The sequence below is a fragment of the Onychomys torridus genome, chromosome 8, assembly GCF_903995425.1.
Source record: "Onychomys torridus chromosome 8, mOncTor1.1, whole genome shotgun sequence".
NCBI lineage: Eukaryota > Metazoa > Chordata > Mammalia > Rodentia > Cricetidae > Onychomys > Onychomys torridus.
In genome coordinates this window covers 46,633,111-46,648,376 of record NC_050450.1, presented here as the reverse complement: position 1 = coordinate 46,648,376, position 15,266 = coordinate 46,633,111, and the positions used below count along the sequence as shown (strand labels likewise).

At 41.0% G+C, this 15,266-nt stretch overlaps 1 protein-coding gene across 1 annotated transcript; it reads left to right on the top strand.

Moving 5' to 3' along the window:
* The first annotated feature begins 8,673 nt into the window (after positions 1–8,673).
* On the top strand, positions 8,674–9,630 carry LOC118589870 (olfactory receptor 2T4-like). The gene has a single exon (XM_036197520.1). It carries the CDS (start codon positions 8,674–8,676, stop codon positions 9,628–9,630), a length of 957 nt encoding a protein of 318 aa, XP_036053413.1.
* The last annotated feature ends 5,636 nt before the right edge of the window (positions 9,631–15,266 follow it).

Here is a 15,266-nt window from a genome sequence, read left to right as displayed (position 1 = left end):
AGCCATACAGCTTAAAAATTTAAAAACTCTCCTGGTCAGAAAAGGATTTTAGATACACAATAAGACATATTCAGATGAAAAACACCTCTAAATGATTTACAGTATGCGTAAAAATGTGCATAGGCTAGGAATAGAGAGGAAAAGGATTATAGGCAATTATATAAAGAAATAAATAGTTAAAAAATAAAATCTTTAAAGAGACAATAAAAGTAATATAAAAGAAATAAGCCACATAAAGATGGAAAATACATAGAAAAGTCTGGATTATCTATATTGTTGTGTTTTCTTTGAATTTTATGACTGTTAATGAGCTAAGTGCAGAAAGAAATATGATTGTAAAAGCTGCTAAGTTAAACCAACATAAATATTTTAAAGGTATCTTGATACAAAATTGGGGTCTAAGGATATGTTGCTTTGGAAAAGAGGTTCTGCTTTTGTTTCCACAGAAGATGAGAAGCTGTGGATTCCTTTCAGGTTAATATCATTCCATCAAGGCAGACCACCCTGATAGGTCTCCAGGGGGATCTATGTTCCAGATGATGTACATCCAAAATAGCTTCAAGGCAGCTGGATGAGACAGTGTAGCCTCAGAGATTACTACAATCAAGACTTGACCATAATTCTAAATTTTCTCAGGTTCCTCATAAGATTGCCAGTGCCCCCAATCAGCAAGAAGTAGTATGGAAAGTTAAGCCCCAAATCCCCAAACATCGTTTATAGATGTTTGTTTTTATTTAAAGGGGGTTGATTATAATGGTTAATGGTCATATCAATCTCTTTCTAAAGAAAGAAGGAGGATGTGATATAGAATTAATAAAAATAAAGGGTAGATTATTGAATCTACTTTAATCCAAAAAACAACTGTTAATCTCAAAATACTTTACACTGAATGATACAAATTTAAGGTCAATTTTGTTATATTGAATGTATATTTCTACTCTTATTAAAGATATCATGATTAGACAACTCATTTAAAAATGTAATGTATCATTAAGAAATACAGATTAATAATCAAATTTCCAGTCATGTTAGTTTTCTAGCTATGCACACATATATTTCAATTAGATATGTAATCTTCAAACACTTCATAGAATTACACAGACCATGACATTTAATATGTTTTAAAAACTTAGACTTTTCTAGACAGTGAGACACATCTGCTCCTGGCAGCACCAATTTACTTCGAAGAGGATGATGAGCACCAAAGAAACTTGATAGGGAGTTTATCTTCTTCTTGATAAAACTCATCATTTGGGTGAGAAACTTCCCTTTCCTGGACTGCTTGACAGTGTGTTATACAAACTAGACATGTAGGACCCACAGGAAAGTGACCACTGAACACAACTAGTGTTTAACAGGTCGACCCACCAGATGAACGACTCCCTGTTAGGGGGCCCCACTTGGCAAAGCCGTGGGGTTATTGACTGTAGATGACTGGATGTTCTCTATCTGTAACTTTCTCGGGTGCCACTGCTATGCCTCCCTAATAAAAACAGCTGTGGGGTTCTTTACACAACCCTTAGGCAGTATGTTTTACACTGATCGGGCACACATATAGCTGTGGATGTTCTGGAAGATGATTTCTGTTTAGACTATATAATTTTGATGTATAGAAATAATACTAGGATATTTTACATTACTCAGACTGACATAGGATTCTCCGTCACAAAGACAGCTTTTTACACAGACAGGTAATTTTGGACTTCCGAACAAGTTCAAAACAGACTAAGCTGCCCTTACCGAATACATGCAAAGATGAATTCCCAGGTGTTGTTTATTGCTAAGTCAAGGCCAGACTGTTTACACTGAGATATAACTCCTGCAGTGGTCCCCTTTCTGCATGTACTCTGACTGCTCAAGGTTCAGCCAATTGTTCACTTTCTGGGATCCCTCACCAACTCAGAGCTACACGCATGAGTCAGTGTGACATTACTAGCCCAAGAGAAACTACATGATTTATCTTGTGTCATGAGATTGGGTAGGGCCCTGAAGATGGAACTTACAATTGTCCAGAGTTTGGCTGTGAGAGAGCAGCAGTGCTGGAGTGGAGAGAGACGGTTGAGTAGAACAGGATGAAGGAGCAGCTGCCATGAAGAAAGACCTGCGTGAAGGAACTGGGAAAGACTTGGGCAGTGAGTGTGTGTGTTAGAGTGTGTGTGCGTGTGCAGAAGGAGCTGAGGAGAGAACATGGATAGCTAGGCAGGAGAGAGAGCAAGAGAGATTTTCAGAGAGAAGAGGGGGCTGTGTAAGTGTATGTGGAAAACGTAGCTGTATGTAAAAAGATGTCGCTGTGTGGAAACAGATATTTTCAGAGAGAGCTTTTAAGAGAGAGGATTTCATAAGGTGAAGTAAAAGAGAAAGTTATCCTCAGAAAGCGTGTGTTTCCTTCTTATTTACTCCTCAGCTGGAAAAAGTCTAGCCTCTGATATACAAGAACTTTCCCTAAGGCCTCCCTGCATTCAGGATTTTCTTGCATTACCCTGGTGGTAGCTGGGAACTGGCCCCTCAGTTACCGATATTCAAGTATAGTTACCCAACACCCAGAAGGTCAGTTGTGTCAGCCTGTACTTTCAAACTTTGAAAATGCTTAAATGAAGTGTTGGAGGGCAAACACCACTATCGTTTTTCACTAAGTCAGCCCTTACAGATGTTTGCTAGAACATATCAATAATTTTATAGGACTCCCATAATTTAAATAAGTATTTGATTGAACTTTGACTTCACAATTTTGTTTAACATCACTTAATGATCATTTTTACATGTTTCATGTAAGTTACTCAGGCCTTCTGTGACTTGTTGAGGAATTTTAGCTTTGTATTTATTATTTGAATTCTGGAAGCATTTAGCCATCTTCATTTAAAGGTAGGCCTTACCAAGTGGAAATCCTCATTTTGGTAAAAATATCCTTATGCTACTTCCTTTTAACATTTGCTTCTTTGGAGGAAAATGCATGAACAGAAGCTGAATTCCTGTTTGGAGGGAGCCGATTACTGTGGACAATGGGATAGGGTGGAACACTTGAATGAAATCAGAATTAGAAACAGTCATTCTTTGGTCTCGCTGACTGCTACTAAACCTATAAATACTTGTGAGCCTCACTAGAGCCCTGAGATCCTTACAACACTTTGAACATGAAGGAAGAGAGACTTCCTAGCAAACTCTCTTCAGAAGGAGGCAGGTGAGATGCACAGACAGGGACAGCACATTTCCCATTGTCAGGGCATCACTAGGAACAACAGTCAGTTCTGTGTATTTGTCCTCAGATCCCACCGTGCATAAGCTTCCCTCATTTCCACGAACTGTTTCTGTTGCATTTTATGACACATCCAATGTGTGGCTTGGGTTCATAAGCTTTAATCACATAGGATTTGACTGTCTGATGGCACTGGTAAATGGAGGCTTTTCTCTGTTCTGCCCCATTCTGCAGTCACTTCCCAAATTATCACTCAGAGGCTTCTATTAATTATAACTGCTGGACTTGACTGGTGGCTCACACATATTACCAGCTAGCTCTTACATTTAGATTAACCCATATTTGCTATCTATGATTTGCCACGTGGTTGGTGGCTTGTTACCTCATTTTCTACATATCTTGCTTCTTCTTAGTTTGGGTGGCTTCTGCCCTGACTCTACCCTTCTTCATTTCTGACCTCAATTTGATTGTACTGCCTAAGCTTATCTTACCTTGCCATTGGCCAAAACTGCTTTATTTTCAATCAATGAGAGCAACACACATTCACATCCTACAGAAGGACATCCCACAGAAGACACTATCATTTTTTTCCCTTCTCCAAATAAGATCCTCATAAATCAGTTTCCAGATCTCTACAAAGCCTTCCCATTTCAAGCTGGAGAAGTTCATGCAGGACATGTGTCAAACGGGAGTGATGATCTATCTGTAGGGCAGGCAGGTGACATTGGGGTAAAATGTTGTCACCTTTGCAGGTGATGTACCCCTCGCTCTACATTAGATGCTCCATTCTTTAAATCTACTGGTGTCCGTACCCTGAGAACAGGAAGCAGCTAAAATGTCTGTGTCCTAACAGTGCTGAGTCAGCTGCCTAAGTGGTGGACACAGCATGGATTCCCACACAGCCTCTGTCACCTACAGTTGATGCAGACATCCCAGACAGGCGGCAACAGGGAAAGACCACATTTCTTCCTCCTCCCCTGCCAAATTGACTCAGGGCCTGAACTCAAACCAAGTGTGGAAGGAGTCAGGACCCTGCTCCATCTGCAGACTAAAGTCATGGGAACCTGAGGGGGCTGAGCTCAGGAGTGTGGCCTGATGAGCAGAGGACACTCTGTGACCAGAGGACGAAATGGGAACACTACCATGACATGGGAACACAATCAGAAACCTTTATTATTCAGAAAAAGAACAGAGCAATTTGGCTGCAGGATCAAGAGTGCTGAGGTGGATCCATCTTCTTCCCTGTTGTGCATTGTCAACTACACAGTTTACACTTCACAGATGTGTGCAGTTTAAGGGAGGGTGTCACTTTCTAAAGTGTGACTCTTGTCCCACTGATGGTAATATAAATATTCTCATTTTCATCTAAACCATTTGTATTTGTAGTCATTCTATAATTTTCAGGTCACTCTTTAAAGAAAACCAACTCAACTGAAAATTTGAATGGAATGCAGTTCCAGTGAACATGGCTTCTGACTGACAGCAGAACACAGCAATGATGTGAATGGGAGAGAGCAAGATGGCGCATGAGGGTTGGGGCCTCAGGTCAGTCTGCCACACACTAGTAAGGGAGACTGAACCCCAAGCTTTGGACTCCACACCTATGAAAGATTACTGTGGGGCCCTGTGTAGCTGAGCCACATAGCTGCCATGACAGGTATAATAAAAACCAGCTAAAAAAAAAAAATAGGCCTAAGTTTCAGTTTACTGGCAGGCAGCATCCAGATCTAGGAAAAGCCATAAACTGGCCTCAACCAGGGATGGCCAGATTCTAAGGGGAAATGTCTGACACTGCAAACATTCCAAATGTTAGATAAGAACACCAGATGCCTGAGGCCAGCACACACCTATTCCCCTTTGCCAAGACACCCCTAGACAAATGTTAGCCAATGAGGGTCATGAACCCTGGAAATCCCCTCACCCCAAACTCTACTACAATAAAAACCCTAACTCCCACTCCTCCCAGGGTCCAGGCTCTCTACTGTCACCACTGCTTTGGACTGACAGACAGACCAAGCTCGAGCTTGAAATAAAGGCCCTTTGCTTTTACATGTGGTAGTCAGTCTTCATGGTGGTCTTTTGGGGGGTCCCCGATATCTGGGCATAACAATAATATGTCACAAAATCTACTGAAAGTTTATATGAACACACACATACACAGACAGACAGAGACAGAGACAGAGAGACAGAGGGAGAGACAGACCAAGAGATAGAAGAAAGAGAGATAGAATAGAATTCTGCATAGTGAACAAGGGCCTGAACATACAATAACTGACTCATGTTAGACCAGATTCCTATTATGTGGTGATAGTCCAGGCTATTGTTAATACTGGCTATGACTTTCCACTTTAACAAACCTGAAGGGTAAATGAGGCTGTGGCAGTGGTTTCTATCACCATCCCTGGCTCACTTAGTTACATTCTTCCTTAAAGTCCCACAGGGGAGTTATTAACACAATCTTTATCCAGGAATGAGCAGGGTCCAGCCAAGGATGATGTCACTTGCCTCCTGTTCCTTCTGCACTTAACCAGCTGCTTTCCCTTGGCCCATATGACCCAGGCTGCAGCTGCATCTGATGGTGAGTCTACCCAACAGGAGAGATTACCCAGCACAGGGTGGACCCTAGAGAATCTGTTCAATCTTCAATGGGTTTGTTTTATAATTTGTTGTCTAATTTTTATGTGGAGGAATAAATTCTGTCTTCTTTTCTCTTGTTTTTGGTTTTTTGAGACAAGATTCTTTTTTTTTTCTGTGCACACCTGGCTGTTCAGAACTTGTTTTTGTAGACCAGGCTGGACTTGAAGTCAGACATCTACTAGCCTTTGCCTCTGTCGTGCTGGGATTAAAGATGTGCACTACCACACCCAGCATCTTTCTAAAGCTTCCCTTTAGTACTTTCTTACTGAGAATTTTTCTAAGTTAAGAATGAATGGAGCAATATATGTCACACACACACACACACACACACACACACACACACACACACACCATTTGCCCTGATTTCATTGCAGGTCCCTGCTCCCATCTCACATTGGCTACGATTGTAGGAGGCATTTGCCAGCACAACCACCCTTCCTTATGTGTTTTTAGCATTCATGTTAAAACCCATTAGTTACAGAATTGTCTCTTTCGTGGTTGATTTCATTTCAAGTGTGGGCAATATTTGAGTGTTACAGTAATGCAAAACTAGTTGTTGCAATATTGTTCCTGTCTTATCATATGAAACAGATTGTGGTTGATCTAAACACAAACTATATATTTTCCTAGGGAAATTGTGTTACCCATAGAAGCGAGGAAGGTATCCACTCTGTGCCTACACATAGGTAAAGCATTCATATTGTGTGTTATTGTGTGATGTGAGGCAGACGCCCTGAGACCCCGAGCTTCTCGACTGTAGAGAAGAAAACTTGGTGATTTCTATGGAAGCACCAGATGGTTCAGGGATGCTGATGGTTGAGGAAGATGCTTTGTCATGTCTCTGTGTTCACTGTGAGAATTACCCAGTGTTAACATGCACCAAGCTCTTCACATAAAATCAAACACACAGAATGTGTAAGAGCAAGCCAGCTGTCCTGTCCCTTGTGGGGACATCACATTCCTGATCTCACTTCTCTCAGGGTGCCTTGATGCCAGTGTTCCCCATTTAACAGAGTGCACCACCTTCCCACCACACCTCCTGCCCCTCACCTGCCTCCTGACCTCCACTCACCCAGCAAACACTGGTCAGGGATTCTCATAGACAGTGGCAGACTCCCTGGTCCTTATTCTCTGTGTCCACAAATATGAATTAAGTCAGCAGGTAACCTTAAGGAGAATGAGGAAAGCTTAAGTTTTAGAACATGGGTAAGTACACTTTCATGAATAAGCCTTCTTAAAATGGAAATCATTCATAAGTCTTCTTATCCTTCAGTTATTGTCTGTCTGCATCTCTGTCCATCTTCTCCCATAGGTCTCAGGCTTTTCTGACATTTATATGAAGGCATCAAGGACCTGGCATTGTTCTCTGACCCATCAGCAGCTTGGCAGAACATGGCTCTTTAAGGACTTCAGTTTCAGGTGTGTTTTGTGGTTTTGGTTTTAGAATCTTGACAGAGATGAAAATGATGCTGAGATGTGTGATTGCTGTCTCAGCAGCCTCTCCCTTTAACTATTGCTAACATCTCAGAAAGAGGAGATTTCATTTTCTTTCTATTGCTAAGAGCTATCAAAATGCAGCATCTACCAGTCAGAAATTTAATAATAAACTTTAAATATCTCCTCTCCTTGAAAAGTACCTGTGGAAGAGGCATTCTCTGAGCCTTGTCGGAAAGGCTGGTACCTTCTGTCTGCTGCTGTTTCTCACTCTGTTGTACCTGTTTAAACCTTCAAATTTAATTCACATATGTATTATTTTCCCAGCACAGATGGACACTAACCTTTAATGCAATCAAAGTTAATGAGTCCTTGAAAAAACACACACACACACACACACACACACACACACACACACACACACACACACACACACACATTTGCATCAAATATAGAGGCAGGCTGAGCATGGAGCAGGGAGACTATCAGGAACATGTCATGGCTGTCTTCTCTCTACTTCTCAGACTCCATGAAGAAGTGGCTGACAGTCCATAGAGATGCCGCTGCCACAGCCTGGCCTGGCAACCAGCAGTGACTGCTGAATCCTCTGCCTTCTGCTGAAGTTAGAGCCAATGGTGGACCCTGTGAGGAAATGATCTTGGTGAGGCAGAGACCAGAAAAGAGAGACTTCTCATTATCTCAGTCTAACCAGCATTAGATGAGCAAGCATGTTCTATGTATTACTCTATCTATATTTCCATATGACTATTTTTATGTGAGTGTATATTGAAAGAACATTTATCTAGCAAAACAAACATATGTAAGAAATTTCTACTTCAGTATTAAATGGAGACTATGCATTTTTCAAACACAATCTCTTACCATATTATTTTAAAATCCATATTATTCAATGAATATGAAAATGGAGAGTGCATCTTATAAAGTGTTAATATTAAAAGGAAATTCAAAATGATTCTTAAGAGTAACTTTATTCATTAACTTTCTTAATAATGTATTTGCTTATTTTCAATGGATTTTATTTGGTATTTGGGTTTGTTTTTTGTTGTTGTTGTTTTGGTCAGTGATTCACTATTTTTGTTAGTAGCAAAAAAATTACCCTGAAAATTTCAAGAACTTGTTGATATAGGACAGTGTGTTTCATCAAGAAAAATCATGACCATGAACCATGGTAGCTTTTGTCTGAGTTGTAATGGCTATAAACACAGGTGTGAATTCTTGCTTTTTTGTTTGTTTGTTTGTTTGTTTGTTTGTTTTAAATGGCTTAATTTAGGTAGATTGTGATTCATAGATCTATAGGCCGAGGGAATTTTCTTAGTATATTAGGTTTGTACTCATATCACTAAGAAGCCAATAACCCCAAGGCATTCTTGGTTGCCTAGGAGATACCCATGAACATCATTATCTGGATGAGCAACTACACTGGACAGTCAGATTTCACCCTGGTCGGATTCTTCAGTCAATCCAAACACCCTGCTCTGCTTGCTGTGGTCACATTTCTGGTTTTCCTGATGGCCTTGTCTGGGAATGCCCTCCTGATACTTCTAATAATCTCTGACACCCGCCTCCACACACCCATGTACTTTTTCATCAGCCAGTTGTCCCTCATGGACATGATGTACATTTCTGTCACTGTGCCCAAGATGCTCATGGACCAGGTTCTTGGGAGCCACAAGATCTCAGCTGCTGCCTGTGGGATACAGATGTTTCTTTATGGGACACTAGTAGGTTCAGAATTTTTCCTTTTGGCTGCCATGGCTTATGACCGCTATGTGGCCATCTGCCATCCACTCCGTTATCCTGTCCTCATGAACCGCAGAGTGTGTCTCCTCCTGATGTCTGTCTGTTGGTTCCTGGGATCCCTGGATGGCTTCCTGCTCACTCCTGTCACCATGACCTTCCCATTCTGTGGATCCCATGAGATCCATCACTTCTTCTGTGAGGTTCCTGCTGTGACAAAGCTCTCCTGCTCAGACACCTGGCTCTATGAGACCCTCATGTACCTGTGCTGTGTGCTCATGCTTCTCATCCCTGTGGTAGTCATTTCAAGCTCCTATTCATCCATCCTCCTCACTGTTCACAGGATGAACTCAGCAGAGGGCAGGAAAAAGGCCCTGGTCACCTGCTCCTCCCACATGACTGTGGTCATGCTCTTCTATGGTGCTGCTGTCTACACCTACATGCTCCCTGACTCCTTCCACACCCCTGAGAAGGACATGGTGGTGTCTGTGTTTTATACAATACTCACCCCTCTATTGAATCCACTGATCTACAGTCTTAGGAATAAGAATGTCACAGAGGCCCTAAAGAAACTCTTGGGTGTGGAACCCCTTTTCAACAAACAATAAAGTAAGTAATTTGGAGTGGACAGTTTCTCTCCTTGTCTTTGCACATCTGTTGATCTAGGTCTCATGCTGATGTTATACCTCATCCATCATGTTTCATTGCACAGTCAGCCCATTTGAAGAATTCTTTCTCTATTCTGAAAATTTCTTCATTGATATACTTCTTGTATGTTCAGCATCTTCATTTGCATCCTTTCAATGTTACATTTTATGAATTGAAAGTAGCTGTTCAATGTGGTGATATTGTGTTCCTCAAAATATTGTGCACCCTAATAAACTTATCTAGGGTCAGAGAACAGAACAGCCACTAGATATAGAGGCCAGGAAATGGTAGCACACAAGCCTTTAATCCTTTCACTTGGAAGGCAGAGATCCATCTGGATCTTTGTGAGTTTAATGCCACACTGGAAACAGCCAGGCATGGTGACTCACACCTTTAATCCCAGGAAGTGATGGCAGAAAGCAGAAAGGTATATAAGGCGTGAGGACCAGGAACTAGCACCTGGTTAAGCTTTTAGGGTTTTGAGCAACACAGTTCAGCTGAGAGGCACCCAGTCTGAGGAAACAGAATCAGCTGAGGAATTGGCAAGGTGAGGTGGCTGTGGCTTGTTCTGCTTCTCTGATCTTCCAACATTCCCCCCAATACATGGCTCTGATTTGATTTTATTAATAAGAACTTTTAAGATTTGTGCTACAGTTTAATTTTTCTGTGACAATAATCTTATCATTCCAAAGGTATGGTATATTGAGAAAGAAATGATCATGAGGTTTTAACTGATTAAAGATAGAGTAAGTTGGAAGAAGAGTGGTTTACAAGAATTGAATAGAGATAAATGGCATATTGAATAAATTCTGCTCATTTTCTTGATAATTTATGTATGTTTCAAATTTGATAAAAATAAATAGCAATAGCCAGGCAGTGGTGGTGCATGCCTGTAATCCCAGCACTTGGGAGGCAGAGGTAGGTGGATCTCTGTGAGTTTAAGGCTAGCCTGGTCTACAAAACGAGTTCCAGGATAGGCTCCAAAACTACTGAGAAACCCTGTCTCAAAAAAACATAAATAAATAAATAAATAAATAAATAAATAAATAAATGAGTAAATGAATAAATAAATAAATAAATAAATGAGTAAATGAATGAATAAATAAATAAATAAATAAATAAATAAATAAATAAATAAATAACAAGAAACAGTTTTAACCTTTCAACTCCTTTGTATGGTATCATAAATATAGTGGTCCAAAGAAATTAAAATGTGGGTAGTACAGGTGTTTCAAATTTTCAGCATAGCTGTATTAGCATGTAAATATACTCATGTATGCTTCAAAAATCAAGCAAAGCGTTCATTCAAGGGAATGAGGTATATCTTATCCTTGAGCCTAATGTGAGTGACCATGGCCCAGGAACATGGACTCAGGTTGTCACCAATGACATGGTCCAAAGTTTCATGGAAAGTTACAAAGCACACACAAGTCAGAAGTCATAACTCAAGACATTTTTCAACTATACTTGTAGAGATATCAGGGGTTCAGGTTGTAGCAAAGTGGGAAAATGTGTGCTATGATTCCCAGATGCTGTCTGGTGACATGGAAAGCTTCTAATTTGAGTAAGCCATTCTGATAATCAATACATTCCAGAAGATTTCACCTGATAGGCACAGGGATGCTGGCTCAGAAACAGAAACTGGCTATGGATGCTCTGGACACTTGGGGTCTTTTGGCTTTGTACCTTCATGTTCTAACACTCCATAAGAACTCCATGGATGTTCTAATCAGTTTGCCAATCTTGTAGAATTTATTTTTGTTTTTGTTTGTTTGTTTGGGGAATATTATTTTAAGGTGTGCTAGTTCTGTTTATATTTGTTTAACTCTGTGAAGCTGTGTTACTGTGCCTGTCTAAAATACCTGCTGGTCTAATAAAGAGCTGAATGGCCAAGAGCAAGTCAGGAGAGAGGATAGGTGGAGTTGGGAGGCAGAGGGAATACATAGAAGGAGAAATCTGGGAGGAAGAGGAAGGAGTAAGAGAGGAAGGAAGAGGACCTCAGGGACCAGTCACCCAGCTACACAGCCAGCCATGGAGTAAGAATAAGAGAAATATGTACAGAAGGAAGTGAATGGGAAAAGCCAAGAGGCACAAGGTAGATGGGATAATTTAAATTAAGGAAAATTGGCAAGAAACTAGCCAAGCTATGGCTGGGATTTATAATTAAGAATATGCCTCTTTGTGTGATTTATTTGGTAGCTGGGTGGTGAGCCCCACAAAAGAGTTGATTGTTGTCTGTTTGGTTTTTGTTTGTTTAGTTTTGTTAATCTTTAAAAAGTCTATGGTTTTGTCCTCTGGGAACTTCAGTGTGTGTCCCCTGTTGACCAAACTTAACATTCAGTGCATGAAGAGGCCAGGTGTTCTCTTATGACCTGTGGTGAGGAAGCTCATTCCTAGGAGTCAGGACATTCAAGGCAGCAGTCTTTAGGAGAGAGAAGTAGCTGCCTAAGCCATTCTTATCTGGGACTGATTTGTTCCCACTCTCTGTATCTGACACAACATTTACATATGACATGTTATAAGAATGTAATACCTTACGTTATATTGTCAAGAATACAGAATAGAAAGTAAATGTAGCAAATGAGAGAAATGGGTTTTGTGATTGATAAAAACTAAAATCATCTTTTGACAATGCTTCCTGTATGTTTCCTCTCTGCCATTTAGTTATTTGTACTTTATGGATTATTTTATTTGATTATTAGAATATTTTACATAATTTAATTTTTTATAAGTCTGCTTTCTTTTCGCCTGTCTGATTTCATTGCTGTAATTTTATAGGGAGTGGCTAGTTCTAATTTTAAGAAAGGTTGTTCTTCAGTTTCTAAATGTTTGTCACTCTCATTTATAAGTTGTATTTTGATTTGTTGTGTTACATGAATATTACATCTGATGGAGTATTTGGGAGATAAATATGAAACCACCTTGTAGAAGAAATCAGATAACTACATGGTATCATTTTCACTCCTTTCCTAACAGAACTGTCATTTCCCCATATTCCAAATATTATTGGGGATAAGGATAGAAAGAAGAAGACAAATTCATGGGAAGCTGGAATTCCATAGGTTATTGTGGACATAACTCAATCATTTATGTCACAATTAGAAAGGGAAATGCTGTGTTTAAAGTGATGTTCTGCTCCTTTGTAATACTTCCACCTCCAGAACCAGTCATTGTCTCAAGGTCTTTTCTCATAGCAAACCTCATTTCTGAAGGGTTAGTACATGTCAGCTCCTTTCCTAAAGCAGCCACAGCCTCTCCTTTCTTATATCTAACAACTTCACCTGAAAATACCATCAGTTCTACAGCCACACCATCCTGGGTTCATCCCTCTCATGTCTCACTTTGGAGGACAAAGGATTCCAGTAGATGGAGGCTATTGTAAGTCCATCAAGAAATTCTAGCCACTCCTGTACCCTTACCAAGATAACAGCCTCCTGGAACACCTGTGAAAACCAGTCATAAGTCCACCCTGCACCAACTGGGAACAGATAAGAGCCCATCTCCTGACTGGGCAGACCAAGTTTCTAGCCCCTTGTCCCTGGGGTCACATTCTGTGCCCCTCCCCCAAGCCATTGGAACCTCATGGACCAGCAAGCTGCCTCTTCCCCTGCCCCCTCACCAAGAAAATAGCCCCCTGTGGCAACAGAGAAAACCAGAGTCATAAGCCCACGCTGCACCAATTGGGAACATATAAGGCCCCATCTCTCTGGACTGGGAAGATCAGGTCCCTAGTCCCTAGTGCTGGGATTCTGCTGAGCTCCAGCTGCATGAATGCACATGCACAGTTCAGGAGCTAGACAAGGGGTATTGCTTCTTATGTCATCAGTGTGTGCTGGTGATTACATATGCACAACTTGGTCATACAATCTGTGCATGCGTGTTGTAGCTCCTTAAGCCCACCTGAGCCTTAAAGAGCCGTGACCCTTAAAGAGCCATGACCCAGACCCCATCCCTTCTCTCTATTCTGTCCTCTCTTCCCCCCACCATCTTTCTCTCTCTCTCTGCATGTGTTCCTTCCCCAGGCCTGGTTCTCTTAAATCCCCCCCCACCTCTTTTTCTCCTAATAAAGCTCTTCTACTGATACTTGGTTTTGTCATGACCATGACCTTTCTGTGCAGTAACCAGCTCCAGTAACCAGTGCTGCTTATCATTCTTACACATGGGCCCCAGGGGCACATTCTGTGCCCCTTCTCCAAGCCATTTGAGTCCCAGGGGTCAGCCAGCTGTCTCTTTCCCCACCCCCTCACCAAGAACACAGCCCCCTGTGACACCAGTGACCACCGGAGTTATAAAGCCCACCCTGCACCAACTTGGAACAGGTAAGACCCTATCTCCAGACGGGGCAGACCAGGTGCCTATCCTCTATGCCCCAGAAGCACATTTCATTCCCTTCCACTAAAGCCATGGAACCCCAGTGACCCACCAGCTGCATCCTCCCCTGCTCCCTCACCAAGAAAACAGGTCCCACCCTGTACTGATTAGGAATAGTTGCTACCTGAGACAGAGCCCACTGGTGCCCACTGGACTAAGATCTGCTCACTGGGAAAAAGAATCTACCAGCACCGATTGGACCAAGAGCCTGGATTAGACCAAGAGCTCCCATTAGATCAAGAATATCAATTGGACTCAAAGAGACTCCCTCAGACACAGATACCAATTGGATAGAGTGAAGGAAGTGATAGGTAGATGACAGTGCAAAAATACAGTAAACAATATAAAGACCAATATGGCACCATCAGAACCTAGTGGTGCTACATCAGTAAGACCTGAACACCCCAAAGCAGAAGAAGCAGAAGAAATCAACCTTAAAAATGACTTTAAGAAGATGATAGAGGTCTTTAAAGAGGAAATGGAAAATTTCCCTTAGATAATTCAAAGAAAAGACAAACAAAAAATTGGAAGAAATCAATAAATCCCTTAAAGAAAGCCAAGAAAAAGCAATTAAACAGGTGACTGAAACAGTCCAAGATCTGATAACTGAAATAGAGGCAATAAAGAAGACACAAACTGAGGGAATGCTGGAAATGGGAAATCTTAGTAAATGAACAGGAACTACAGATGCAAGCATCACCAACAGAATGCAGTGATGGAAGAAAGGACCTCTGGCATTGAAGATACAACAGAGGAAATAGATTCATCAGTGAGAGAAAACACTAAAGCCAACAAAGTCATAGCATATAATGTTCAGTAAAATTGGGACACCACAAAAAGACCAAACCTAGGAATACTAGGGATAGAAGAAAGAGAAGAATACCAACTCAAAGGGACAGAAAATATATTCAACAAAACCATAGAAGAAAACTTTCCCAGCCTAAAGAAGGAAATGCCTATAAAAATATAAGAAAGTTACAGAACACCAAATAGACTGAAAAAAAAGTCCCCTCACCACATAATAATCAAACCACTAAACATACAGAACAAAGAAAAAATATTAAGAGCTGCAAAGGAAAAAGGCCAAGTAACATATAAAGGCAAACCCATCAGAATATCACCTGACTTCTCAATGGAGACGCTGAAAGCCAGAAGGTGCTAGACAGATGTTATGCAGACACTAAGAGACCATGGATGCCAACCCAGACTATTATATCCAGCAAAA

Bases quoted from the DNA above. Each gene is read 5' to 3' on its own strand.
- LOC118589870 (XM_036197520.1), top strand. From the start codon at position 8,674: ATGAACATCATTATCTGGATGAGCAACTACACTGGACAGTCAGATTTC.